The sequence below is a fragment of the Mytilus galloprovincialis genome, chromosome 7, assembly GCF_965363235.1.
Source record: "Mytilus galloprovincialis chromosome 7, xbMytGall1.hap1.1, whole genome shotgun sequence".
Lineage (NCBI taxonomy): Eukaryota > Metazoa > Mollusca > Bivalvia > Mytilida > Mytilidae > Mytilus > Mytilus galloprovincialis.
Genome location: NC_134844.1, coordinates 11525447 through 11553361, shown reverse-complemented (window position 1 = coordinate 11553361; position 27915 = coordinate 11525447). Strand labels below are relative to the sequence as shown.

General features: G+C 31.3%; 3 protein-coding genes across 10 annotated transcripts in view; 1 reads left to right on the top strand and 2 right to left on the bottom strand.

The window, feature by feature from the left end:
* Positions 1–7669, bottom strand: part of LOC143082307 (low-density lipoprotein receptor-related protein 4-like) — a 59415-nt gene extending 51746 nt beyond the window's left edge. The window contains exon 1 of the mRNA XM_076257938.1: positions 7452–7669. Within this exon, the coding sequence (XP_076114053.1) occupies positions 7452–7497 (46 nt within the window). The 5' untranslated portion in view covers positions 7498–7669. The remainder of the gene's footprint in view (positions 1–7451) is intronic.
* A 332-nt stretch (positions 7670–8001) lies between these two features.
* On the top strand, positions 8002–15645 carry LOC143082308 (soma ferritin-like). The gene is made up of 4 exons (XM_076257940.1): positions 8002–8162; positions 11128–11274; positions 12290–12415; positions 13280–15645. The coding sequence occupies exons 1-4, from the start codon at positions 8058–8060 to the stop codon at positions 13415–13417; spliced, it is 516 nt and encodes a 171-aa protein (XP_076114055.1). The 5' UTR covers positions 8002–8057; the 3' UTR covers positions 13418–15645.
* A 2032-nt stretch (positions 15646–17677) lies between these two features.
* LOC143082305 (uncharacterized) overlaps positions 17678–27915 on the bottom strand; it is an 85419-nt gene continuing 75181 nt past the window's right edge. For all 8 annotated transcript variants that reach the window (XM_076257932.1, XM_076257929.1, XM_076257927.1 and 5 more), the window contains 2 exons: positions 26825–26909; positions 17678–21329 (listed from right to left, as the gene is read on the bottom strand). In XM_076257932.1, the coding sequence (XP_076114047.1) occupies positions 21067–21329; positions 26825–26909 (348 nt within the window). In that variant the 3' untranslated portion in view covers positions 17678–21066. The remainder of the gene's footprint in view (positions 21330–26824; positions 26910–27915) is intronic.

Genomic DNA, 27915 nt, shown 5'->3' with positions numbered 1-27915 from the left:
TCAATGAGATCCATCTACACAAGTGACCAAATGACACAGAAATTTACAACTAAAAATCACCTTCAACAATGAGTAAAACTGCATACAATCAAAATTATATGCATGTCCCTATATCCTGTTGCAATTTCCAATGATAAAACGTTGTTAAAATTTTGGATTTTCAGTATCGTATTTCAGATAATCATTTGAAGCCATTTTTATAATAAGGCATAGCAGTTAAAAAAGTACAGTATTTAAACAATTAAAAAAAACCATTCCAATACAAAAAAACAAACTACATGTAGAATACAATGGTACAACTGATGAAAACTCATAAAAAATGTCCTTTTAAAGTAACAATTCATGCAGATGAACAAGATCACATGAAAATTAATGAACCGTGGCTATTTAAAAGGTTCATACTCAACATCAGAGAAAAAAGTGGTCTTAATTAACCCCTAATAAAAGGGCTATGCTTCATAAAGTCCTTTCAAGTGGGTTATAATTATCATATGGACTGACAATAAACTTGTACTAACCCAGGTAACATTTGACAACCTGTTGTTAGAATCATATTGGTGAATGTGACTTGCAATTTCTAACTTTTGTTGACCATGAAATGTCATGAAAGAAGAACTCCTTTCACAAACCTGCAGTACTGTGACTTTGATGATTGCTTTTAATTATTAGGACTAACAATAAATGTCACATGTTCATTAGAATTAATTTATCAGTAATTTATTGAATATTCTAATATGACGTGCTTCTTTCGCTTTGTAAACAACACCGTGATAAAATTCTCGATATATCTATACTTAGCGCAGACTCCAAGATGTACACAAATGGCTGTTTAAATATGCCTCCCACGTAAATCCACATATGTATCGTAACCTATGTGTAAACGGTTGTGGATTTCGCTGTGTTAACAATTACAATTGAATAAAACCCTACAGAACATTTATTCTGATTCTGATGCATAACAAAAAGAATTTACACATTAGAGAACGGAAAAATGGACAAAAACAAAATAAATTAAAATTCCGCGAAATCCCATCAATGATTTTTGCGCATTAACGTCATTTCAAAACATGACGTCATACGAATGAAAACGTCAAAGCTGAAGGTTTTTCTATTGCTTTTACCTTCTAAACTCGGATACAATTGCATTAGAATAAAATATTGAGGTAGGTGTTGCTTGTTTTCTGTTCTATTGCATTATTCGCACATATACTGACTTCAGCAAGTCAACATGGCGGCTCCTTGGTTACAACATGTCAACAGTGAATTTGACGGTAGCTTACGATAAAAAATGTAAATTTAAAATTGCAAATGTTGGGTTTACTGAGAAGTAAAAAAAGTAATCACATTTTTTGTCTAGCGGTTAGTTAAGAAATCATTCATGCAGGTTTATTAGATTTGTTTTACATTTGTCGAACAGTGGGTAAAATAGAACAGCCACACACACGGTATACCCATCATCGCTTCAGTTTTTTAATGATCGTATTTGTCCTATTAGAATCGAAATAATTCATGGAAGCCATAGATTTGTTGGAAATTTACACTCAGGATAAAATTCGAATATCACGGCCCAGGCCATGTGTAAATTTCCAACAAATCTATGGCTTCCATGAATTATTTCTTAATTCTCCAATAAAAAAGTTAATGTGATAACATGTCAAAGGAAATGTTTTATTTCATTATTTATTTGAATGACAAAGATGGCAGGGACATAAAAACATGACCATGAGTAGTTGCAAAAATTCATTTTTAAGCTTTGAACTCTCAACCATATTAGCCTTATAACAAGAATGTGTCCATAATACACGGATGCCCCACTTGCACTATCATTTTACATGTTCAACTTCAGTGGACTGTGAAATTGGGGTCAATACTTTAATTTGGTATTAAAATTAGAAAGATCATATTATAGGGAACATGTGTACTAAGTTTCAAGTTGATTGTATTTCAACTTCATCAAAAACTACCTTGACCAAAAACTTTAACCTGAAGCGGGACGAATGAACGCATGGACGGACGAACAAACGGTACGACGAACGAATGGACAGCCGAAAGAACAGAGGAACAGACCAGAAAACATAATGCCCCTCTACTATCGTAGGTGGGGCATAAAAATTTGAAGAAATCTAAACTTGACCATAATAGTCTGTGACCTATTATCGATGCATGATCTGATAATAAGTCTTAAAAAAGATTTTTAAGGTTGATCTGTACACCAGTATAAATAGTTCATGTTATTACAGAAGATAGAATCTTTTTAGGTACAGGATCATTAATAATAATAATACAATCTTGGTTTTATCAGGTTCATAAGCCAGACCTACTGGTTTTCAATCTGTCTTTCAGTAAAGAGGCAAAATAAAAAACCTGTCAATCACATGTGGCAGGGTTATTGTAAAGGTAAAGGTTCCATTGCTATCTCTTTTCTACTAAAAAACTTTTAATTTTAAAATTAAATAGCATTAAGATGTGGGAATAGATTAAAATTGAATCACAAAGTTGTATGGTTAATGTAACTCTGGGTGTTTTTATAAGCTTCAATTTCTTCTAGAGATTTAAAGAGTTTAACCTTTGCTTTCTCCCTATATATATAACATATTAAGGAGATGTAATACATTCTGATTGTAAAACAACATCCCATTGATAACCGCATCACATTGAATTGAATAATGTTACTTTTCTAGATATTTTAATCTCAAGTACAGGAAAGTTATCGGGGACAGCAGTTCAAAAAGTTTGGTGATAAATTTGATAAAAATTGAAAATTTTATCATTGCCAGTTCACATTTAAAGATTGTCTAATTTAACTCATTTATATATGTATATAAACAGATTCATATTATACACTTACAAATTGAGTCAAACTTCGATTACTGATTCATAAAAACTTTTGACACATTTTTATAATGCAATAACCTTCTATCTTTTTTTCACAGAAATTTTTACACACATACACCAATACCAACCAAGAAGACATTTGAGAACACACATACATTTTGAAGGCTATTCCCTCTCAAATAACACTACTTAAATATGTCTTTCTTGTGCCAAACATGTCAATATCTTCCAGAATTTAATTAGTGTCAAATACACTTCATTTGTGTAGAATTTATCAAATAATATTACAAATATTCATTATCTGGATATGTCAAAATCTGGTTATGCTACAGGTGTTTAAGTTACCAGAAATAAAATTGTCTATTTAGTTTTTTGGCTAAAATGTATATTTGGGGAACAATGATACTGGAAAAACAATTAGATGTACTGTTGTAAGGGCAACGTTTCCTTTAACATGTCTGTACCAGTACTCCAGGTGTCATTGGTACTTGGCAGTTTGTTTATTTATTTCACACCTTCTTTTATTGATACAACATCTGTACAAATATATCTTCATGTCATGTTATCTTAAAGATTATAAAGGTCAAACTTGTTAGGCAGTGAATGACCCAGGCGGTATCCATTACAAATATATATATTCATGATATCAAATTTATTAAAAATGTTTGAATTCAGGTGAAACATGCCTACAAAATCTCTTCTGAAAGATTCTAGTGAAAAGAGGCAAGTAGGTATACACAGTGGAGGATCCAGGGGAGGGTTACAGTGGTTGAAACCTCCCTTTTTTGTTGACAATCAATGCATTTGAATGGGGACATATGGTTGGAAACCTACTTTATCCTGGGTTGGGAACCCCTTTTGAAAATGTCTGGATCCCCCTGTATACAACCCTGTACACAAAGCAGGTATTTCTTCTCACAAGTCCTAGCAATTTTTACTTGCAAGTTCTAATAGTTGAAAACCAAAAGGACCCTTATAAACATTATAAAGATGTTATTTCGTTCTCAATTTGCTATGCTATGCACCTAAGTACTTGTTTAGTTATATAACCTGCCATCTTTCAATTATACATAATTACATTTTGACCTAAAAAAAATCACTTGTTGTAGACAAGAAATATTTTGACATCAGAAACAAGTAGAATTGCACATGTTGTATATTGGACAAGATCCACAGAACACAATAAAGATATGTTTACAGAGAGTAAGATTGACAGGAGAGCAACAATGCAACAAACAGATATTTAAAGCATGTACGGCAGTTATCTTAATAATCATATTCCAGTCAACATATCATTCCTCAAGGAAATCAAGTATGTTTACAGATTACGGTACCAATACACAATAGACTAATATACAGATTTACATAGACATATTATCATTTATCAGGTAAAGATGCAGGACTTGGATCATTAATTACTCTGCAATAGTCATGATTTTATGAGCAGCAGTTCTTCCATACAGTTAACAATGATATCATATCAGTTCTGATGACAAAAATAACAGTGGAGATTTTCTCTTAATACTGTTCAAGGTCAAATATGTTTATGAGCCAACAAAGACTTAAAAGTAATAATGAAAGTGAAATTGTCTGATAATGTCAAAGAATAAGGTGTACAATAAACAAATCAGTAAATGTACAGCATCAACATCAAAAGAACATCAAAATAACTAGAAATGCAACTTAAAATTACATGTTATATTACCTCTACATGTATCACTATTATCAGGGGCTAATATAAAATTAACTTTGAAAGGGGACATAATTAAGTGAAAGTTAGGTAATATTTTTAGAAGATATTTTTGCTAAAGAAATACATATCTTCCAATCAAAGGGGGAGGGACATACACCCCCTAAATCCGCCACTGATTATACTTACATACACTGTATGTGATACATGTATCAAACAACATTCATTAAAACTCAGACAAGATAGAAAAGGGGGTCCTTCAAAGAAAGGGGAAAGAAACAAGTGAAAATGAAACCTTTTCTCAAAAATTAATATTGTAACTCCCTAAGAATACATGAATGCCATGAAATAACAGAACATGTTTAATTTGTCCAAACATCCTAATCTTTAAACTGCAACATTCTTTTTTGTACAGATTATTATATTACTGGTGTTTATTTTCAGTGACAGATGGAGAAAATGTTTCCCTTTTGATGTTGAAATTTGACATCTGCAGAAACACAAGAGGTGCATTTATTACATAACCACTGCAATCTGCCATCGATTGACAAAAAACACAACACTCTAATGTAAAAACTTACTGGCATATATCCCAAACAGTAGTTATTTAAATTATCATTATTGTTGAACTTATCTAAAAAAAGATAAAAACTTTTATTCAATTAAATTACATTAAATTTTATGATATTTATGAGCTTCAAGTGTTTTAAACTGTGTTTGTAAAAAGGTAGTTGAAGTTACAATATATATATATACAATGTATATGGTTTGAAACTACCACTTGAATTTTTTTAAGATTTCAAGGAAAAGTTTGTTGTTTTACAACATCATGAACAAGTACAAGTAAAAGTCAAGTAGATTTACTTATAAAAAAATTTAATGATATTATTATTACATGTAAGTATGGATTTTCCAAAAAAGTGATGCTCAATGTATACCAAACAAACCTTTTATGCTTAATAATGTAGTAAACATATTGCTTATACAAGTTATAGTACATGGAGTTAAAACAGACAAAATCACTGAACAATGAACCATGAAAATGAGGTCAATGTCAAATAAAACCTGTCTGACTGATATATGTCATTCCATGCACTAATACAGCTGTCTGCCAGGTTGCTTTAGTATTCGAGACAGACTTGACCACACTTTTAACCTTGATCACTGATCCATGAAATGGGGTCAATACTAGGTGAATCTTGGATCCCATTTTATTACACATTATAAGTTGGAAATTCATGCGACATAAAAACTAGTGTATATTTTTTAGGCACTCATGATCATTTAACAGTGTGATAATGAAGTCAAGAATAATGAACAATTTTTATGACAGATGGAAACTTCTACATAAGGCATCTGAATTGAAGGCAACGATTCCCTTTGCCCTTAGATGTTGAGACAGAGTCAATCAGTGTGGATATTCAACTTTCCACAACTTCTTTCTGAGAGCTCTACAGGTATGGTACTATACAATATATGACAAATGATTTTTCATGAACATACATGTAAGGTACCAGAAGAACCTGACATTAAAATAAAATTGTGTAAAACTCAAACATTTTACTTTCAAAAATCATTATATTATTTGGAATATACATTTTTTTTATCTAATCTGTAATGGAACTTAAAATTCACTGTTAACCTGAAAGTAATGTATGAAACGCATTACATGTTAGTAGACATACGAAAATAACTTGTAAAGTAAAAAGAGTTCTGAAAGAACCATTAATTTAAACAAGAAGTCCTTGACTCACATGAAATAAATGGTAATTGAACCTTTATTCTTTCACTTATTTAAAATTATTTTTGTATTTTTATTAAATTAAAATTTCTAAAATATTTCAAATTGTTTTTGGTTTATTTAATGAGTTCTTGCTCCTGTATTAATACCATCCTACGATAAAAAAAAAAAGTATGAATAAAAGAAGGAACACAATAATTAAATGAAAATAAGTAGAGATTAAAACAAATTTTGTTTCTAAAATAGTTATACTACTTTTTAAAATTAGGACCATGCATGTAACAATTCTGTACATGCTGTATTGATTTGTGTTTGAAGAAGAAGCTGTGTGTTCCTGCGAAGAAAGAACATTTTAAAAATACCTATAATACATGTATAATAATTTGGTCTAAATTTTCTTATTGCATGTCCAGCCAGTATTCAATTTACAAAAGAAAAAGCTTGCAAAGTTTTTTTAATTTCAATGCATTTCATATAAATTAATTCTGGACATTACACCATGTACTTTACTCAAATAAAATATCAATTTATATATGAAAAAAAACATAGACATTTTAAGGCAGTTGGGATATTGGACACTCGTTAATGGTAAAAGTTGTGTTAGTATGAGTTTGCATCAGTTTGACTTTACAAGGGTAGGGGTTGAAAATGGTAATAGCAAATTTTGGTATTAATTGACAGAAATTTAATATTTTCCACAATATATAATATATATCTGAATTTTTTCCCTGATTTGTTGACACAATATTGTTTCTACCCATCATCCTATTTTAAATTGTTTGGAGAAATCAATACCACAACTTCTTTAACAAGTTTCAGCCTCGTTTCACTACTGTACTGCAGTCTACAGTCTAAAGTTCTATAAATCTTACTAGATTTAGATATATATATCTGTATTCTACCAAGGATTTGTATAGTACTATACAAATCCTTGATTCTACTAAAACTAATTTGTAGACTAAAAATTTATATTAAATTTCATGTACTGTACATGTCCAATGTATAGGCATAATCTACATAACATGATAATTTACAATTTGAAACTTGACTATATTTTTTATCATTACAATCTACAAGCTCATGCATATGATTGTGAACTGTTCATATAACTTTGTTCGTAGAATAGGGTTTTGGGTTTACTTTTGTAACAACATGAACAACTTCGTATTAAAATGCATAACTTACCCAATATTAAAGTCCAAATCAATGGGAAAGCACTGAATGCCTTCATTTTTTAAAAACATAGACACGCATGTTTATGATATATCCATTTTTAATCCGTGTAAACAACAATATCTGAACTCTAAGATTGTTTACAACATCCCTGCAATCGGTTTACAATGTGTATTCACTCAACCATGAAACCTCAATAAACGAAATATACAAAATGCGGATTGACCTCAATTATAAGTAAACAAAACGAAAGTAACCACAATTAACCGCTGAACATCGGTTTTAACGGTAAAACACTGTCTTGATGTTTTAACGCAGAAAGACTTGAACGCAAACTAAATTTCCAATATTAATAAAACGGGAAAATTTACTATTACAAAAAATTTTCCACTTCACTCTTTGTTCTAACTTCTAGCTGTTGGTGTTAATCTGAGGTGCTCCAGAAAGGGGAGGAATTTCCTACAAGGACCGCAAAAAGAAACTTGGAGGTTGATTATTACTACTACTCCTTTGGAGGTTGTCCTGAAGGACGGAAGAAGATTCAGCGGTAAGGTAAGCTAATTTCCTTCCGGCCATTTGTCTTTCAGGGAAATCACGTAGCTGTAAACAGTCCCCAAAATGTCTCAGACACAACCTAGGCAAAACTTTCATGCTGAAACTGAGGCGGGAATTAACAAGCAGATAAATGTCGAACTGCATGCGTCCTATATTTATCAGTCAATGGTACAGTTTTTTTGTATTGACTATTGTTATAACTTATGAGGTTGGACTTGTGGACGAAAAAAGTGGATAAGTGAATTAATTAAAAAAGAGATATCATTTATAAACATTCTTAAAAAATGCAGAAAGTATATCAAAACTGGATCACGGAACGACCTTGTCCATGGCCACTAGAATTTTTTTTGCTGTTGCTAAATACTCCTTGACGTACAGAGTCATACTTATTTTATGTTATGAAGAATTGTTTGTCAGTTTACACTAGGTAAAGGGAAAACGGTACTATTTATTCTGCCATAGGCGACAATGTTAACATTTTCTAAATTTACCACTTTTTAAGATAAAAACCTGAATAAAACAGTTATATGTTGTGTTAGTACTTTATTATTGTGTTTTAAAAATTAAAGCCAAATAGTATCATGACCAACTTCCAACGGAGCTTGTTTATGTTATCCATGCCCACCGTCATTTTGCACCAAATTTATGAAATTTTGCAAGTCTTCGAATAATTCTCTAGAAAATATTTCAATAAGTTTCAAAATTTATATTGTAAATATACACACTGCAGTTATTCATAGATAAATAAAAAATATATTGTACCCTTACATCCAATCACAGCGCTCTTAAGTTGACTTCCTACGCCCTGTCTTGGGTACACAAAAGGCCAACCTAATGCTGGGAAAATTAAATACTACCGTTTTCCCTATACTGTGACATAAAGATATAAAGAATTTAGGACATTATTAATGCAATACTGGGCTATTGTGAAAACCTTGGCTATAATAAATACTTGTATGTCCCCAGTACTTAAAGAAACATACATCATTTTATGTCCCCACCCCTACATGCTGGTTTACCTCATTCTCTACTTCTTTCAGAAAAGCCTTAATAAACAACCTGTATCCAATCATATCTTATCTTATTTAAAAGGAATGATAAATAGTTTCATTTAAACAGATAAAATGGACAGTTCCATTCAATTTATCAAAGATTTAGAACAAATGCACAAATTCAAGATTTTTCATACTAATCTCCATTCCATGCTTTAGTATATGCCATATTGTGGTTAAAAATTTCAGAGCTTGTTATAAAATCTATTATTGTGTCTTGAGATGATGAAAACAAAGATATTAGACACTTTAAACATTAAATATGCAAAATACTCAGCTGTAAAGTTGCCTTTGTTGCCTGTATTAATCAATTAAAAAGCTGAATTATGTCCCTTGGGAGTATTAATTTCCAACAAAAGTCCTTTCAAACAGTAGGAAATGAAAAATTATTTATGTCTGATATAATAAAAGAAAGAAACTACAAAATGAAGCACTTTTGAAATATTTGCTGCTTGAATTATCAAGAATGTGAACAATTCTTTACATAGGAAAGTATAAATTCTATGTAAATTTAGCCTCAAGTGGGCCTCTTTTTTCTTAGATGAACAATTCTAACACTGAAAATGCTTCCAATGTGACCAAATATTGCCTAATTCTATAAACAGTACAAACTAAACCAGACAGTTTCCCATTTTAATAGATTATGTTTACAGAAATACCCAAATGATACAATTAGTGAATTACGCAGCAAAAAAGGCAAACATTTCAGTAAAAAATATTTGTTGCGACTTGAATTCTGATGTTTCCAATTGAAAAAATCATTGCGAAAGGTGAAATCAAATACAAAAGAACTACAATATGGTGCATTTTACACAATATAGTTAATATTGACATTCTAGAATAAAATTTTATATCATTACCAATCAATTTGACCTAATATGATGACTCAGCACTTTTCTCAACACAGTATTGTTCTCAGTGAAAAATTTCTATTCTTTGTGATAAAAATCAAATGTACTAATCAAAAGCTTCAAAATAGTATAACAGAATTCAAGTCTGAGTGACTTTGATTTCCCTTGCTATCTTCAGTATAGGGAAAACGGTACTATTTATTCTGCCATAGGCGACAATGTTAACATTTTCTAAATTTACCACTTTTTAAGATAAAAACCTGAATAAAACAGTTATATGTTGTGTTAGTACTTTATTATTGTGTTTTAAAAATTAAAGCCAAATAGTATCATGACCAACTTCCAACGGAGCTTGTTTATGTTATCCATGCCCACCGTCATTTTGCACCAAATTTATGAAATTTTGCAAGTCTTTTCGAATAATTCTCTAGAAAATATTTCAATAAGTTTCAAAATTTATATTGTAAATATACACACTGCAGTTATTCATAGATAAATAAAAAATATATTGTACCCTTACATCCAATCACAGCGCTCTTAAGTTGACTTCCTACGCCCTGTCTTGAGTACACAAAAGGCCAACCTAATGCTGGGAAAATTAAATACTACCGTTTTCCCTAAATTGTTAGTAATGATCATTGACTTTTACATTTAATAATATCAGCACTGACATTTGAAAATACATTAATTTACTGGGGAAATATATGAATTTGAACGTAGGACCAAATAAATGTGACTTCTTGGAATGCATTGATTAAATTTTGCTTTGGCATATTCCTGCATCCAGTTTTGAAAATTTCTAACATGATAATTCTATTTTACATAAAAAAAAATAATGAAAATCTATAATTCTGACTTTAAATGAGATTGCGAGTCAGATTCATTAGTGGCAAGGCTTCGATAGTATATATATATATATATAAGTTCCTGTGTAAACCAAAAGCAAGGACGTATAACTAACATAATATACGTCCTTGCCAAACGGAAAAAAATATTTCAAAATTCAGTTCTGTTTAAATTCTTGAGTTCCAAATATTAAAACACAAAACAAAAATCCAGTTTTCATTTTTATTAACAAACATAACCAAGGGATTAACAGACTAGACTGTATATTTTATGTCTGATTTTATTTGTCTATGATGATGTATACAGTTGACATTTTCAGAATTCTGTTTTTTCCAAAACATATTTCAATACATCATTTACATTAATGATTATGAGTATTTTCAGGCATATTACTTTGACAGAGATGATGTAGCACTTCCAGGTTTCCATGGTTTTTTTGCTAAACAGTCCAAACAGAAGAGATGTGAGGCAGAAAAGTTGATGGATTATCAAAATAAACGAGGAGGAAGAATTGTTCTGCAGGATGTTCAGGTATGACCAAAATTAAAGGGGAATTAGAATGTTAGTGCAGAATGGGGGGTAACACCATATCAATCAATGGGGTATTATTATTCTGCTGAATATGTAAGCCGTACCTAACGAAATGGGGAGGAATAATTGCTGTGTTAAGGTAGCACAAAATTAAAAGAGAAGTGAATAAAATAGGAAGTAAATGAAATGAGCGGCTTAGCCATACTCAAAACTTTCACTTTTACCTAGTTACATGCATAGGAAGGAAATATTGTATGACAGAATTGTCAGGTAACAAATGTACTAGCAAGAATGTGCCCCCTGTACACGGATGCCCCATCCGCACTATCATTTTCTATGTTCAGTGGACTGTGAAAATGGGGGAAAATCTCTTAATTTGGAATTAAAATTAGAAAGATCATATCATACATTTTTTTTTGTCATAGGGAACATGTGTACTAAGTTTCAAGTTGATTGGACTTGAACTTCATCAAAAAACTACCTCGACCACAAACTTTAAACTGAAGCGGGACAGACAGACGAACGAACGAACAGACAGAGCCACAGACCAGAAAACATAATGCCCATAAATGGGGCATAAAAATATATATCAACTTGTATATATTTAACGAAATTGGGAGACAATTTGTACAGCAAAATGTGTAGGTAATACAGAAAATGTTTGTATGGTTTGCGGTGGCTGAGTGGTTTAAGTAGTTACTACTGTAATCACTAGCCAGTCAACACTGAGGTTGTGAATTTGAACCTAGCTCATGTCAGTACTCTCAACACTAATCTTTATTGACTAGGATTGCCAGCTGTTTTCTCTGGGCTCTCTGGCTCCCTCCACCAAAAAAACTTGCCGCCACAAAATAGCCCAAAAAATAGGTGCTTAAAAGTGGCATTAAAACACCAAAAATCAAATCAAATCTATATGTTCTTGCCTATGAGAGAATGCATGATATTTATTGTTTATGAATGAGCAATTTTAACCCTGTAGCAATTAATATGATTAACTTTTTATTGTATTTTGTAGAAACCAGAGAAAGATGAATGGAAAACTGGTTTGGATGCAGTGCAGACATCGATAAGTCTGGAGAAAAAGGTCAATGAGGCCATTCTGGCTCTGCACAAGATTTCCTGTACACAGGGTGATGCACATGTATGTATGCTAAATTGCAAATGCTGTGGTTAATATATAGGTGTTACTGTTATTGATTTCTTTAGAGGTGCCAACATACATGTGTAATCAGAGAGCATTATTCTTCTTACAAATCGTCTTTGACTCCACCTTGACTTGAACCAGGGACCTCTGTGTTACAAAGCAGCCTGTATACTGACTGAGCTACAGAAGTACTTCTTAAGCCCAGCAGTTTATGGCTGTCTTAGTATCTACCACATTTACTAAGGGAAGCAATCCTCACACACATGTAAAACATGTTGAGCTTAAAACCAATAGTACCACAACAGCCTTAAATGGGCATTTATAGCTATGAGATTTAAAGAAAAAGAAAATAGTTTTTTTTTTGTTCAATAATGAATGAAAGTGAAAAAGTGAAGTAATAATTCATTTTTAACAGCATATTTGGTTCAATTTTGTCAAGAACCATCATCATCTCTCTGAGAGAAACTTTATATGTATTCTAACTCCACTTATCAATTTACAGTGGAAAGTGTTACTCTTTGAGCAAAATCCAAATACCTGATAAATACTGTAAAAGTGTAACTACTACAAAACATAGGAATATAATTCATTTGTATATCCTCTGAGCAACTAACATGGCTTTAGTTGTTCCTAAAAAAAATTGACAACAAAAGATTCATTTAAAATACTGTTGCCTTTTTAAAACTAAAAATGGAAATATTTACAAAAAATGGAAAGAAGATCTTGTGACACATGTAATACAAAAATTAAAATAGACTTAATAGGCTATATATTGAATTTTGTTGTCCATTCTGTTAAGTTGGAGAATTCTTTAAATGTGTTTTTGAGTTACTAATTATTTAGTTAAATTTTTATTTTTAGTTTGAAGATTTCCTTGAAGACCACTTCCTTAGTCAACAAGTGGAAATACTGAAGATATTGTCAGATTATGCGACCAGACTAAAGAATGTCGGCCCAGGACTGGGAGAGTACATGTTTGACAAAGATCTGTCCGACTAAATCATACAGGGAATAAAAAAATCCATTCCAGGAACAGCCAACAGAAAAGATGTTCTATATTCAGTGCAATCTATAACAATGTCGTGCTTTCAAATGTATTTGTAGTCTTTTATATTCCTTTGTATCTGTCAACTTTAATTGAAAGTCCATTGTTTCAAGACACAATAAGGCCACATCATTTTGAGAGTCTATTATTTCAGGATGTACAAATCAAAAGTTTATATTTTTAAGTTAGATTATCATTTTAGTTGATTCAAGTCACACCAAATTGTCTGTTTATCTCTTTACAAATAGCAGAACATTTGTGATATATTTAATTGGTAATTTCTTATCCTATGTATTCTTCTAGATGTAGGTAAAAATTAATGAATCATTAAAGGTTCATTATTCTTTACTTTACATGTAGAGGTATAACTTAAAACCTAAAGATTCTTAGCAATCAGAATTATTGAAGATTGGACTTGTCTATTTTATCACATGTTAGTCAAAAGAATATGTATCCCTTTTTTCTTAAAAGTTCAATAGATTTTAATAAAGCATTTAGAGTCTTTGGTGTTAATGTGAATATTTCACAATATTAAAGAAGAGATAAAGAATTAATGTATAGGTGTCTTGAATAATAGAAAATAAAATAACTAACAGGTTCTCGGGGAGATAGATATCCTTTGGAATTGCATTTCTGTATCTTGACAGAAGTTGAAAAGGATATAAATGAAACTGTTTTGAATCTCCCGGCAAAATTTATATGTCTTTCATTGTAATACTCAATTGTATTTTGATATATATTTCCATTTAAATATTTTACATCACTCAGTGAATGTGTATTTACATTTTTATCATATGATAAATATATTTCGGGTGCTAAACAATAGTCAATACATTAATTGTTTATGGGAAATTTTTTTGCCCAAACTTTATTTCTTTACATATTTAAAGAAAGTACTTTTAACAATACAATACAATATTTTTTTATTTTTCCAAATTAAAGGGCCCATAAAGAGCATAACATTTATAACAACATGACATTAACATTACAGAGTGATTAAAGAAACATAGAATAATAGTTCAAATGCATGAGGAAAGGGTCAGTAGTCAAGGGGAGATCATTTTGCTATCTATCAGGGTATATAATTAATTTTCTGATTTCTAAGTTGCAGGCCTTTATCAAGGTATGCACATCAAATTTTTGAAATGGCTAACAGAAAAATACTTCGATAAGAACATTTATATAAGATATTACGGGTAGCATTTTAAAAATTATTTTTTTTTTGAGATTTGAAAGCCTTGTCGAATTCCATAGTTGTATTTAAATAACTGTTTCATATAAAGATAGATAGTGTAAGATACATTTTTGTGCATTTTCCCAAACTTTTAAATCTACTGTATTATTTTCACTACACAGTAGCTGCAAGTATACACTTCGAGATTGTGTATCACTTTACCCAGCTATAACATGGAAAGTACTACAATCCAATACAATATGACTATCTTAAATAGCACCAACTGAAGGAAAAATAATATTTTTAAAATGACTACCAGAGGAGCTTATATTTTATTGTTTCCGCCTTAAAAACTACTTACATGTACCTCCTTTTGATATTGTATACAAATAGAGTCATTTACATTTTTATACACCTTAGGACACAAGTTATTATACCAATGTCTGTCCGTCCTCCTGCCAACACTTTGTACAATAACTCAAACCTCACTAATCTAACCTACTTCTTTGCTTTAAATAATTCTCACGAAAGATTAACAAAGCAAAGAAAGCCCCCTGACGATGTTGCTCTAAAATTAAAGGACATCAACTGTTTGAATTAAGTCAATTTTCATATATTTTGCAGTAATGCCAGTATGGTTGATGGATGTACTTGTTTGATTAACAAAATTTTCTGATTTGTCATACCAGTCTTACCAGAGATATGGGTCTTGTAATAGTCTTAATTGACACTAGACTTGTATGCCTAGGGTTTTCTCGTGCATGTTTTTCTATCGAGCTATTGTATTTGCTTCTGATAAAATTTTTCTATATATCCTATTTTCTTTTTGTAGCATTTCCAATATACACAATAAGGGGGTATCATGCACTCTCTGTGCAGCTGTTTATTGAGCACTATATGTCAAAACTGTGATAGAGATTGATCTCATACAATCATTAATCAGGAAATTATTGTTATGTCATACATGCTTGTTGTAATGTATTAATTAAAAAGTAAAGATAACTTTTCTATCTGTTTTTTTTTCTTTTTAACATGGAACACCTGAAGTCGGGGGAGTCAGACAAATCCCCCTCGAGAAGCAAAAAATTCAGATTGAATATAAACAAGGTGTGGTATGATTGCAAAAGAGACAACTCTCCACAAAAGACAAAATGACACAGAAATTAACAACAGGTTACCGTATGGCTTTCAACAATGAGCAAAGCCCAAATTGCGCTGTCAGTTTGTCTTAAAGTCACAGCATTGTGACCCCAAATAGCCGTTCTCATTGGTTTTCAGGCTAAGGGCAGAAATAGTGTTTATATATGCCTACCAAACATTAAACTGGTACTGAATTCTTTTCTTGTGATATTGAAATATAGGATGAATATATCAGCATTGTTGTCAACACATAAAGTAGAGGTTCTGGATTTTGGTTCATTTTATGGAACATGAGTGATATTTTGTGTAGAATTGCATAAGTATCCTGTGCTTCCTGCAGTCTCGGTCTAGTGATTCAAAATTCTGCTTTATTTATATCAATTGATATACTGTAGACCTTTGCATTACCACAGTAGAATCAACTTCAATAATTAAATTTGGGCCTTTTTGGGAGGAGAATGAACCATGCTTCAACGACTTTGTACATTGATAGAATTATTCAGCGTCATTGATTATATAAAGAAGTATTTGCAATATATGGTTGATGATATTGAATTAGTTTCTATGCACTTCATTTTTGGATTTTTTTACTGTTCAAATATTCATCAGAGTTTCGATGTTTTTATGTTTATATACGGTAGTATGTTTTCTGACGAAGCATTGGATTAAGCCAAAGTTAAGGCTCTTCCTCTTTTTTTCTCTTGGAAATTTTTAAGTTGACATGTTTTCATTAATAGTTATATTTGCAATTTTGCAAGGATAGTGTAACACCTATATATGTTCACATAGCCTAACAGACCACTAGAATATGGACTATGTCTTATTACAGTCTTTCTCGTTGGTCTTCTGTCAAACTAATTAGAAAATGCTGAACCAATATGGACCAAACTTTGCTCAAATTATAAATAAAATTGAGAATGGAAATGGGGAATGCGTCAAAGAGACAACAACCCGACCAAACAGTAGACAACAGCAGAGGGCCACCAATGGGTCTTCAATGCAGCAAGAAACTCCCACACCTGGAGGCGTTTTTCAGCTGGCCCCTAAACATAAATGTATACTAGTTCGGTGATAATGGACGTCATACTAAACTTTAATCATATTTAAAAGTATGATTGCTTCCACATATATTCCATTGAATCAGCAATCTGTTATTATTGATGGATGGCCTTTTAAGAATGCATTTCATTTTATTCTGATCTGGCTAAAAAGATAACGCTACCAGGGTTAGTTATCGATCCCAATTGGTTGAGTGACCTAGGAAGAATGCATATTTTGGATGACAACATTTTAATGTCATATAATTATAACACACTTTGTACTAGACCAACATATTGAAATGGATTTTAAGTGGGTGACCATTGTTTTTTATACATGTAATGATGTTCATATTCATGTAATTTCAATCAGCAGAGTATGTGCATATGTTTCTTTTTGTTTGTTTTTTTAAATGAAGTTTAGCTTTCAATATATTCTGTTAATTGTTTCAACACTTTTCTGTCTATTTCGATTTGAATGTTATTTTAAAATGCACGTCAAGTTTTGTTTGGTAATGAGTTCCAAATATAAATGGCCTCCAATGGTAAAAGGTTCATCTGCAGTGATTACTTATCATTACTAGCCTGATAATACTGAGGTCGCAAGTTTGAACCTAGATTGTGGCGAATTCTGTTTTACTCTGATCTTAATAAGAACCATTTTTCCTGCAGAAGGTTGGTGGTCTACTCCAAATTTCTCAATCTTTAAAAAATTGCTTTCATGAAAAAGCTGAAAGTTGCATTAAATACAAACAGTCTATCAATTACTCCGATTTATAAATATGACTGATTAATGTCTTTTATATCCTTAAATCTCCACATATTAGGTATATTAAGGCAACAACATGGAAAAAAATTTGAAATAAACAATGATATAAAATTTATTTAAGTACAAGACACTGAAGCACATTTGTGCTGCCATAAATAAATAAATTGTAATAACTAACAAACAGAGTCAACAAGTCTATAAACATCACAGAGATTTACATATAGTCATGGTCATAAGACACTATAATATCACTGATATAAATATTGTCAATTATCACAAAAACTGTGACATCATCAATATTAAAATTGTCACATGACTCTATAATATCACTGATATATATATATATATATGGTAGTCATTAGCACAAGAACCAGTGACATCATCGATATTAGAATTGTCATGGTTACAAGATGCACTAACACTGGTAATACTAACAAAGTCATTGTCAGTAATTTTCATACTGCTGCAAAGAAAATACAATTACAAGTCAAATATCATTCTGATGTTTTTTGTAGTAACAATAAAAACATTGGGAAATCATAAGGACAGTGCATGGTACTATCAAATCAAAATAAATACATTATTTAAATTGTTACATCTAAGAAATTGAACAAATGAACTTAAAGGACAAGGTTCACTTATGGCCCAAAATGGGCTTAAAAATTAACTACTGTCAAAGTACTTTTATTCGTGGGGAACCAATTTTCGTGGTTTTCGTGGACGACTTTATCCAGGAATTTAAATGTCCATCGAAGTATAACAATAGTGTTCCAAATCAAGACATGGGATCCCCATGTAGGTTTGACTACCAATATGATATATAATACATTGAATATCGGCAAATCTGAGATGACTATAATAGTAGTCTCAGGGCAAATGCTATATGAACTACAAACTGCAGGCAGTACTATACCCATTTAATCTTTCAACACCTAAAATGTACAACTTTTGATCTTTAAATTCTCATAAACAAGAATGTGTCCATAGTACACAGATGCCCTCACTCGCACTATCATTTTCTATGTTGAGTGGACCGTAAAATTGGGGTAATAACTCTAATTTGGCATTAAAATTAGAAAGATCATATCATAGGAAACATATATACTAAGTTTAAAGTTGATTGGACTTCAACTTCATCAAAAATACCTTGACCAAAAACTTTAACCAAAAACTTTAACCTGAAACTTGCACTATCATTTTCTGTGTTCGATTGACCATGAAATTGGGGTAAATACTCTAATTTGGCATTAAAATTAGAAAGATCATGTCATAGGGAACATGTGTACTAAGTTTCAAGTTGATTGCACTTCAACTTCATCAAAAACTTCCTCGACCAAAAACTTTAACCTGAAGCGGGACGAACGGACGGACGAATGAACGAACGAACAGACGTACAGACCAGAAAACATAATGCCCCTCTACTATCATAGGTGGGGCATAAAAATACCCCAATTAACCTAAAATACTAATAATGTACATTAATGGGGTCGTCATAGGTTCAAAAAATATATATGAAGGTTGCAAAAAAGTATTTTTAGTCTTACTAGTATTATCACAAGTATTTCTTTATGAAATTTGTAAATTTTTGGCCCGATTTAAAAAAAAACATTAAAAATTTAGGGCCAATCTTAACCCTTCGTGAACCTTCTCCTTTCCTTTGACAATGGTCAACATAAGAGTAGACACCAGTCTTCTTTTACATGTTTGACACAGGAAAATGCATTCTGGAGGTAATTGTATTACTAACACCTCAACACAAAATCAACATTAAATGTTATCCAAATCTTGATCTGTACATAAGATATGGCAAGGACAAAATTTTATATTTTGTTTTTACAATAAATATAAATGCAATAAATATAAATGTATCTCAAAATCAACTTCTAAAAAATTTAAATCTAAAAAATCTGTCATAAAAAAAAATGGAATGTTAAAAATCAATATCACAATAAAAAAATATTGGCGGTGAACTCATTTTGAACGGAAAATTATAAATAAAACTAACAAAAATAATTTGTATTTATTTTTTTCAAATTGTTGTTGTATTTTTTCTTCATGGTATTAAACAATGATATTCATTAACATTAGTAAACACTGGAAATTCTCTACTAAATAGGCTTGGTAAAAACTATTACAGTCTGTAAACTCATAAACCATACATTTACATTACTGAAATCTGATTGTGTTAAAGCCATTTATGATTCAATTGAATATTAGGCAAAATACATATATTCACAAAACTTGCATAACAAAGTCACAATTTGCAATACTGAGTTTCATTCCCTCAACATAGACAAATTAAGGTGTACATTCGTAAATTTTATGTTCCCTTCAATATCTAGCCTTACTAGAAATATGATATAAAATTACAAAAATCACAAGGAACAGAATATGACAGATGGCTAGTTTTCTAAATATCAGGACATAAATATGAAAGGCACAGAGAAAATCAATGGTCAATGATGATGTGCGTACATGTATGTGTTAAGATATTCAAATTTAGCACATTTTTGGTGGAATGAATAAACAAGTGATATCACAGAGACAATTAAACAACACACTCTGAAGATGTGTGTACATGTATGTAACATCAGGAAATTGGTGAAGGAGTAAAATAATTGCACTAAGTTTTACACAAATTCTGCCAAATGAGGGTATGGTATAGTTAATTGTATACAGAAACATCTTTTAACAACTGTGTAAAGAATTTTTTTTAAAGGAAATTCACCTAATCAGATCAGTTATTATTATTATGTTAAAAAGCAGTTTGGACACATCAAATATAACTAAAATTGGAAAATAAGTAATACACCTACAATGAGAATCAACATCATTTAAGTTCATGAGCAGTTTTCTTTTACAAAAACATGCTATGCATAAATCATCAAGTTTAAATGAATCTTAGTTGTTTACAAATGTTTTTTAGTTGATACATGTTCTGACTTGTATAATTTAATGAAATTATGGTGTAAAAACTGCCAGAGGTGAGCAGATGTTAGACATTAGAATTTTGTGAAAAATAAGAACAGAGGGAGCTAGACAATAGACATCATATATAAACTACTGTTATTGTAATATTGTATGGAATAGAACAAGAAAACATTAAATAAATTACAATATTCAAACATATTTACTTAAAAAAATTAAACACAATAAAATTATATTAGAAAAAAGGGCATCAAATCCCCAAGTGCCAGTGAATTTTCCCTGAAGTTAAAAAAAGTGTTAAGATATTCAAATTTAGCACATTTTTGGTGGAATGAATAAACAAGTGATATCACAGAGACTATTAAACAAAACATTCTGACTAGCATTCTATCAATATAGGAAATACTAAAAATATCAAATGCATAACTATTCACTATTCAGGATTTTCAACAATATGAATCCTTATAATGCTTAAATGCAAATTTTGCCATAAATTAAAAATAATATCACAAAATTATCTAAAATACCCTTATATTTAACAGTCTATTTTTGATTTTAATATCGTCTCTTTTTGTTTTTCTTTTTGATATAGTTTCTCCATGCTCGTTGTATTAGTTCTGCCGATCTCCTGGCTTTCCTGATTTTGGCGACCCGTTCTTTATGAGATTGTACTTTAGACTGGAAGGCATTCTCCACCTCGTTAGCAGGTTCTACTGGTGCAGACTGAGGTTTGCTGGACTGAGTATAGTGATTAGCTTTCTTAGGAACATACTCCATTTTCATGTTATGACCAACTACCATATCATCAAAACTTTTATCTAAAATGTGAGACATAAGCTATAAATTTTTCCTCAAAGGTGCAAAGATTTTTAAAAATGCAACCACAAAAACCAGATGCTCCGCAGGGTGCAGCTTTATACGACCGCAGAGGTTGAACCCTGAACGGTTGGGGCAAGTATGGACACAACATTCAAGCTGGATTCAGCTCTAAATTTGGATTGTGATTAAATAGTTGACACAGCATAGGTTTCTGACACAGAATGAATGTGGTCTAATGAACTCAATATATTTTTTTTTGCCTTTGAGCAATTCACTATGCTGTTGAATATTAATCCTCTCAAAAAAAATGTTTGAAGAAATTTTCTTTCTATTGATGAAATCTGATATGAGAAAAATTTACCCCCCCCCCCCCCCGCACCCCATTTTTTTTTACATCCCCCTTTACCTTTTTCCAAAACTGATCTCAATTCAAATTTCTAATTGGGTTTGCAACAATAACTACTCATTAAAATACATCATAAAATATTAAAATGTAAAATAAAGTGCTTGTTATCACTGAATGGTAAAGATTGTTTTAATTTATCAGTTGGTAGTAAAAGTGAATATACATTGTATATTGTATAAAACAATGATTTAAGTTGATTCAACTACTATTCTGGACAAAGAAAGATAACTCCAATTGAAAATTTCTTGCTATTGCACAATATTGTGCAATTAGTTATTTCTTGCTATTGCACAATACTGTGCAATTGAAAATATTTGCTATTGCACAATACTGTTCAATTGAAGATTTTCTGCTATTGCACAATACTGTGCAATTGAAGATTTTTTGCTATTGCGCAATACTGTGCAATTCAAAATTTCTTGCTATTGCACAATACTGTGCAATTGAAGATTTCTTGCTATTGCTGAATACTGTGCAATTGAAAATTTCTTGCTATTGCACAATACTTAATATAATAATTTTCGATCCTGATTTGAACCAACTGGAAAACTGGGAGCATAATCAAAAATCTAAGTACATGTTTAGATTCAGCATATCAAAAAAAAAATTCAAATTTTGTTAAAATCAAACTTAGTTTAATTTTGGACCCTTTGGACTTTAAAGTAGACCAATTTGAAAACGGGACCAAAAATTAAGAATCTACATACACAGTTAGATTTGGCATATCAAAGAACCCCAATTATTCAATTTTTGATGAAATCAAACAAAGTTTAATTTTGGACCCCGATTTGGACCAACTTGAAAACTGGGCCAATAATCAACAAGAGTGCACACGCTGAAATGTCTCGCCTTCTATACTAATCATTGATATTATGTTGATAGTCCTAAGTATAAAGCTTAGTTTTATTACAACTGTCTCATAAACTTAACATTAACCAAGATAACTAAACAAAGACCAATGAACCTTGAAAATGAGGTCAAGGTCAGATGAACCATGCCAGGCAGACATGTACAGCTAACAATGCTTCTATACAACATATATAGTTGACCCATTACTTACAGTTTAAGAAAAATAGACCAAAACACAAAAACTTAACACTGTGCAATGAACCCTGAAAATGAGGTCACCGTCAAATAAAACCTGTGCGACTGACATAAAGATCATAAAATATTTCCATACACCAAATATAGTTGACCTATGGCATACAGTATTAGATAAAAAGACCAAAACTCAAAAACTTAACTTTGACCACTGAACCATGAAAATGAGGTCAAGGTCAGATGACATCTGCCCGCTAGACATGAACACCTTACCATCATTCCATACAACAAATATAGTAGACCTATTGCATATAGTATGAGAAAAACAGACCAAAACACAAAAATTTAACTATAACCACTGAACCATGAAAATGAGGTCAAGGTCAGATGACACCTGCCAGTTGGACATGTACACCTTACAGTCCGTCCATACACCGAATATACTAGACCTATTGCTTATAGTATCTGAGATATGGACTTGACCACCAAAACTTAACCTTGATCACTGATCCATGAAATGAGGTCGAGGTCAAGTGAAAACTGTCTGACAGACATGAGGACCTTGCAAGGTACGCACATACCAAATATAGTTATCCTATTACTTATAATAAGAGAGAATTCAACATTACAAAAAATTTGAACTTTTTTTTCAAGTGGTCACTGAACCATGAAAATGAGGTCAAGGACATTGGACATGTGACTGACGGAAACTTCATAACATGAAGCATCTATATACAAAGTATGAAGCATCCAGGTCTTCCACCTTCTGAAATATAAAGCTTTTAAGAAGTGAGCTAACACCGCCGCCGGATCACTATCCCTATGTCGAGCTTTCTGCAACAAAAGTTGCAGGCTCGACAAAAATCTATGTACATTTTTAGATTCAGCATATCAAAGAACCCCAAGGATTCATTTTTTGTTAAAATTAAACTAAGTTTAATTTTGGACCCTTTGGACCTTAATGTAGACCAATTTGAAAACGGGACCAAAAATTCAGAATCTACTTACACAGTTAGATTCGGCATATCAAAGAACCCCAATTATTCAATTTTTGATGAAATTAAACAAAGTTCAATTTTGGACCCTTTTGGCCCCTTATTCCTAAACTGTTGGGACTTCAACTCCAAAAATCAATCCCAACCTTCCTTTTGTGGTCATAAACCTTGTGTTTAAATTTCATTGATTTCTATTTACTTATACTAAAGTTATTGTGCGAAAATCAAGAATAATGCTTATTTGGGCCCTTTTTTGGCCCCTAATTCCTAAATTGTTTGAACCAAACTCCCAAAATCAATCCCAACCTTCCTTTTGTGGTCATAAACCTTGAGTTAAAATTTCATAGATTTCTATTTACTTAAACGAAAGTTATAGTGCGAAAAACCAAGAAAATGCTTATTTGGGCCCTTTTTGGCCCCTAATTCAAAAAACGTTGGAACCAAAACTCCCAAAATCAATCCCAACCTGCCTTTTGTGGTCATAAACCTTGTGTTAAAATTTCATAGATTTCTATTCACATTTACTAAAGTTAGAGTGCGAAAACTAAAAGTATTCAGACGACGACGACGACGCCAACGTGATACCAATATACGACCAAAAAATTTTCAATTTTTGCGGTCGTATAATAACAAATATTATTCATAAGTCAAATATGAAGGGCTTGTAAACAACAGTGTGATCAATTTTGTTATATCTAAACTTAGTGAAAACTCAAGTCATGTACGTATAAATGACTGTTACAAATTATCTCCCTTGTATTGTAAATCCACATGTATTGTAAGTACAAACAGTATGAATATTTCGCTGTGTTTAAAAATTCAATAAGGTTATTTTATTGACCTTTATATTTCTGATAGTCTTCACATCCTATTCACATATTTTGAAGCTTGAAAAGGTGATCTATTTCAGAAGCATGTCCCATCACCTTGTATATAGGCTAGCACATTACCACAATGAAACCATTGGGACAGATCATGGTATTTAATAGATATATTTCTCCCTTACTGTTGGTCCAAGAAATTGCTTCTTATTGATTTTGAAATTATCATTAGAAATAAAAATAGAGAGGAATTGTGATTATAAATCACATCACATTCCCATATGGCAGTTCTTACAAGCAAAACAAAAATACAAGAACATGCATGTGTCCGAAGGACAGACACCATGTCCCCTCCCACTTTCACATTTCCATAAATAGTGAAGTACAAAAACTTTGTCAAAAAAATATTTTGGCATATAAATTAAACAGGTTCTTTCATAAAGAACATGTGGCTTAGTTTCAAGTTGGTGTGTATGCAAACTACCTTAAACCAAAACATTATCTGGATAAGAGACAGATGGACCTACAGATAGATGGACAATTAGAAAACATGATGCCATCTACTGTTGTAGGCAGGACATATAAAATAGGCCACTCAAAACTTCTATAAAAATAATAAATATTCTATTTTTAACTATGTGCTCATAACAAAGCTTGACAATCTATATTGTCTTAAATTACTGCAAAAAAAAAACCCAACTCAAACTGAAAATAAACAAATGAAACAAATTTTCACTCTAATTATTTGACACTACTTTGGGGCTACTACTGTGAATCATACGCACACATTACCTGATACTGATTTATTATTCTGACTTAGCAGCTGATAACAAAATATTGCAGTACAATTAAATAATCGACAGGCAAATTATACATTTTTCAGCATAATGAACTGTTTAAACAATAAAACATAAATCCAGGTATTACACAAAAAAGAATTTTGCATTTTGATAAGAAAGATAATTGCAATAATTTTATGTTGTTGTTATCACTTAACAGATTCATAAGAAATAAACAGCTGCGCCATGAGCGCATGATACGCCCGACATCTTATGTGGAAGTCTTATGCAATAATCATAAATAGTTTATGAGAAAGTTTTAAGCAATAACCATATATTGTTTTAGAGACACGGCGGGACATGTGAAACCCCCCACCCTGTTGTTTTTCACAAAAACTAAATATTACCAAAATAAAATTTTGAATCAAAACCTAAAAGTATACAGATCTTTAGATTAATATATTAAAGAAGTGTGTAAAGTTTTAAGCAATAATCATAACTTATTTTTGAGATACGGCGCGACATGTAAAAAACCCTCCCCTGTTTTACAAAATACTCAATAACTCAAAAATAAAATTTTGAATAATCACCTAAAAGTATACAGATTTTTAGATTTATAGAACAAAGAAGTGTGTAAAGTTTTAAGCAATAATCATAAATTGTTTTTGAGATACGGCACATGTAAAAAAAAAACTCCCCCTTTTTTTACAAAATACTAATAACTCAAAAATGAAATTTTGAATCATCACCAAAAAGTATTTAGATATTGAGATTAATATAACAAAGACATTTGTAAAGTTTTAAGCAATAATCATAAATAGTTTTTGAGATATGGAGCGACATGTAAAAAAACCCTCCCCCTTTTTTACAAAATACTCAATAACTCAAAAATGAAATTTTGAATCATCACCAAAAAGTATACAGATATTGAGATTAATATAACTAAGAAGTGTTTAAAGTTTTAAGTCATAATCAAGAATCGTTTTTGAGATACAGTGCGACATGTGAAAAAAACACACCCCTGTTTTAGTTATAAAGTGCCGTAACTCAAAAAGTTTAAATCTTATTTTCACCAAAAAGTATACAGATCATTTGACCATCATAAGAAACAACTATATTAAGTTTCATGAAATTTGGATAAGTCGTTCTCAAGTTACGGTGCGACATGTTTACGCCGGACAGACGGACAGACGGACAGACGGACGGACAGACAGACAGACAGACGGACGGACGGACACCGGACATTTGTATACCATAATATGTCCCGTCAAAATTTTGACGGGCGTATCAAAATTTGATGTCATAATCAAGCCTATGTATACCTAGTTAAGTATCGAGGAATTACTGCTGTGACAATCTTAAACTAAGTAACCAATTTTTCCTTTTAATATCTGGAAAAATTTAATAAATAAACCATGTAATAACATAATAACCCGATTTATTATCACTTACCTTCTTTAGATTTTGATGGTGTTCTTGTCTTCTTTTCTGGAGTTTTGATGGATGTAGAAGCCAATCTGTCTAAAATGGACGTCTCCTGTAAAAATATGTTATGTCAAAATAAGATTTACTATGGTGAAAATGTTAGTTACATTTTTAATGCTTTAGGGTGTGTTTAGAACAACAGAACTTTCATAATTTTTTAAAATAAAGTATTTAAATGTTATTTTCAAAATTCAAAATAAGAATTCACAGATCCAGAAATGACCAATCCCGATATCCCTAGCTTAAAAACACCCGATCCTGACATCCCGAAAAAGATCCTGCCCCCTGATATGTGTATTCAATAGAACTGATATGGGGACGAAGTCCCCAATTACGGTAGAAAAATCAATGAAAAAAAAAAAAAAAAAAAAAATCTGGGAAAATTTCCCGAATTTTTCATTGTACTAATGAACTCAAAATCGTTAACGTTTTTTTTCAGATCTAGTTCCTGTTCCGGTTTTCCCGCATTTGCGCAGAAATCTGTCTTGTTTGCATGAGACTTTGATTTTTTTTTTATATTTATCAGTCTAGTAAAACATAAGATTGGATCTCAATACAAATTCAATTTTAATAATTGTTTGATATGAAAAAAAACCGTTACGTTCCCTGATGAAAGCGTTTCTTTTGTTTACATCGAATATGACGTCATAACTTAAAGAACGTCACAGCTAATTCCCTAACAACAGAACCAAAATCGGGAACGTTACGTACGGTATTTCGGTTTCTTTTATCAACATGATTGAATTAAGAAAATAATACATACAGACTTCGTCCCCATTCACAGGTTATGCCTGCCTCATATTAAGTAATAAGTAATATATGCAAGAGGAAACAATATTTTGGGTATATCAATTTATGGATGTTGACTATTCAATAGAACTGATAAGTAATAAGTAATATATGCAAGAGGAAACAATATTTTGGGTATATCAATTTATGGATGTTGACTAAAAGTTGCAATCTTGTAATTGCTATAAGACATCTAAAAACTACTGAGAAAATGCCAACTGAGTCAGTTCTGTATTGTTTCTGTCTGTTTGTTATAAATGCCATTGGCA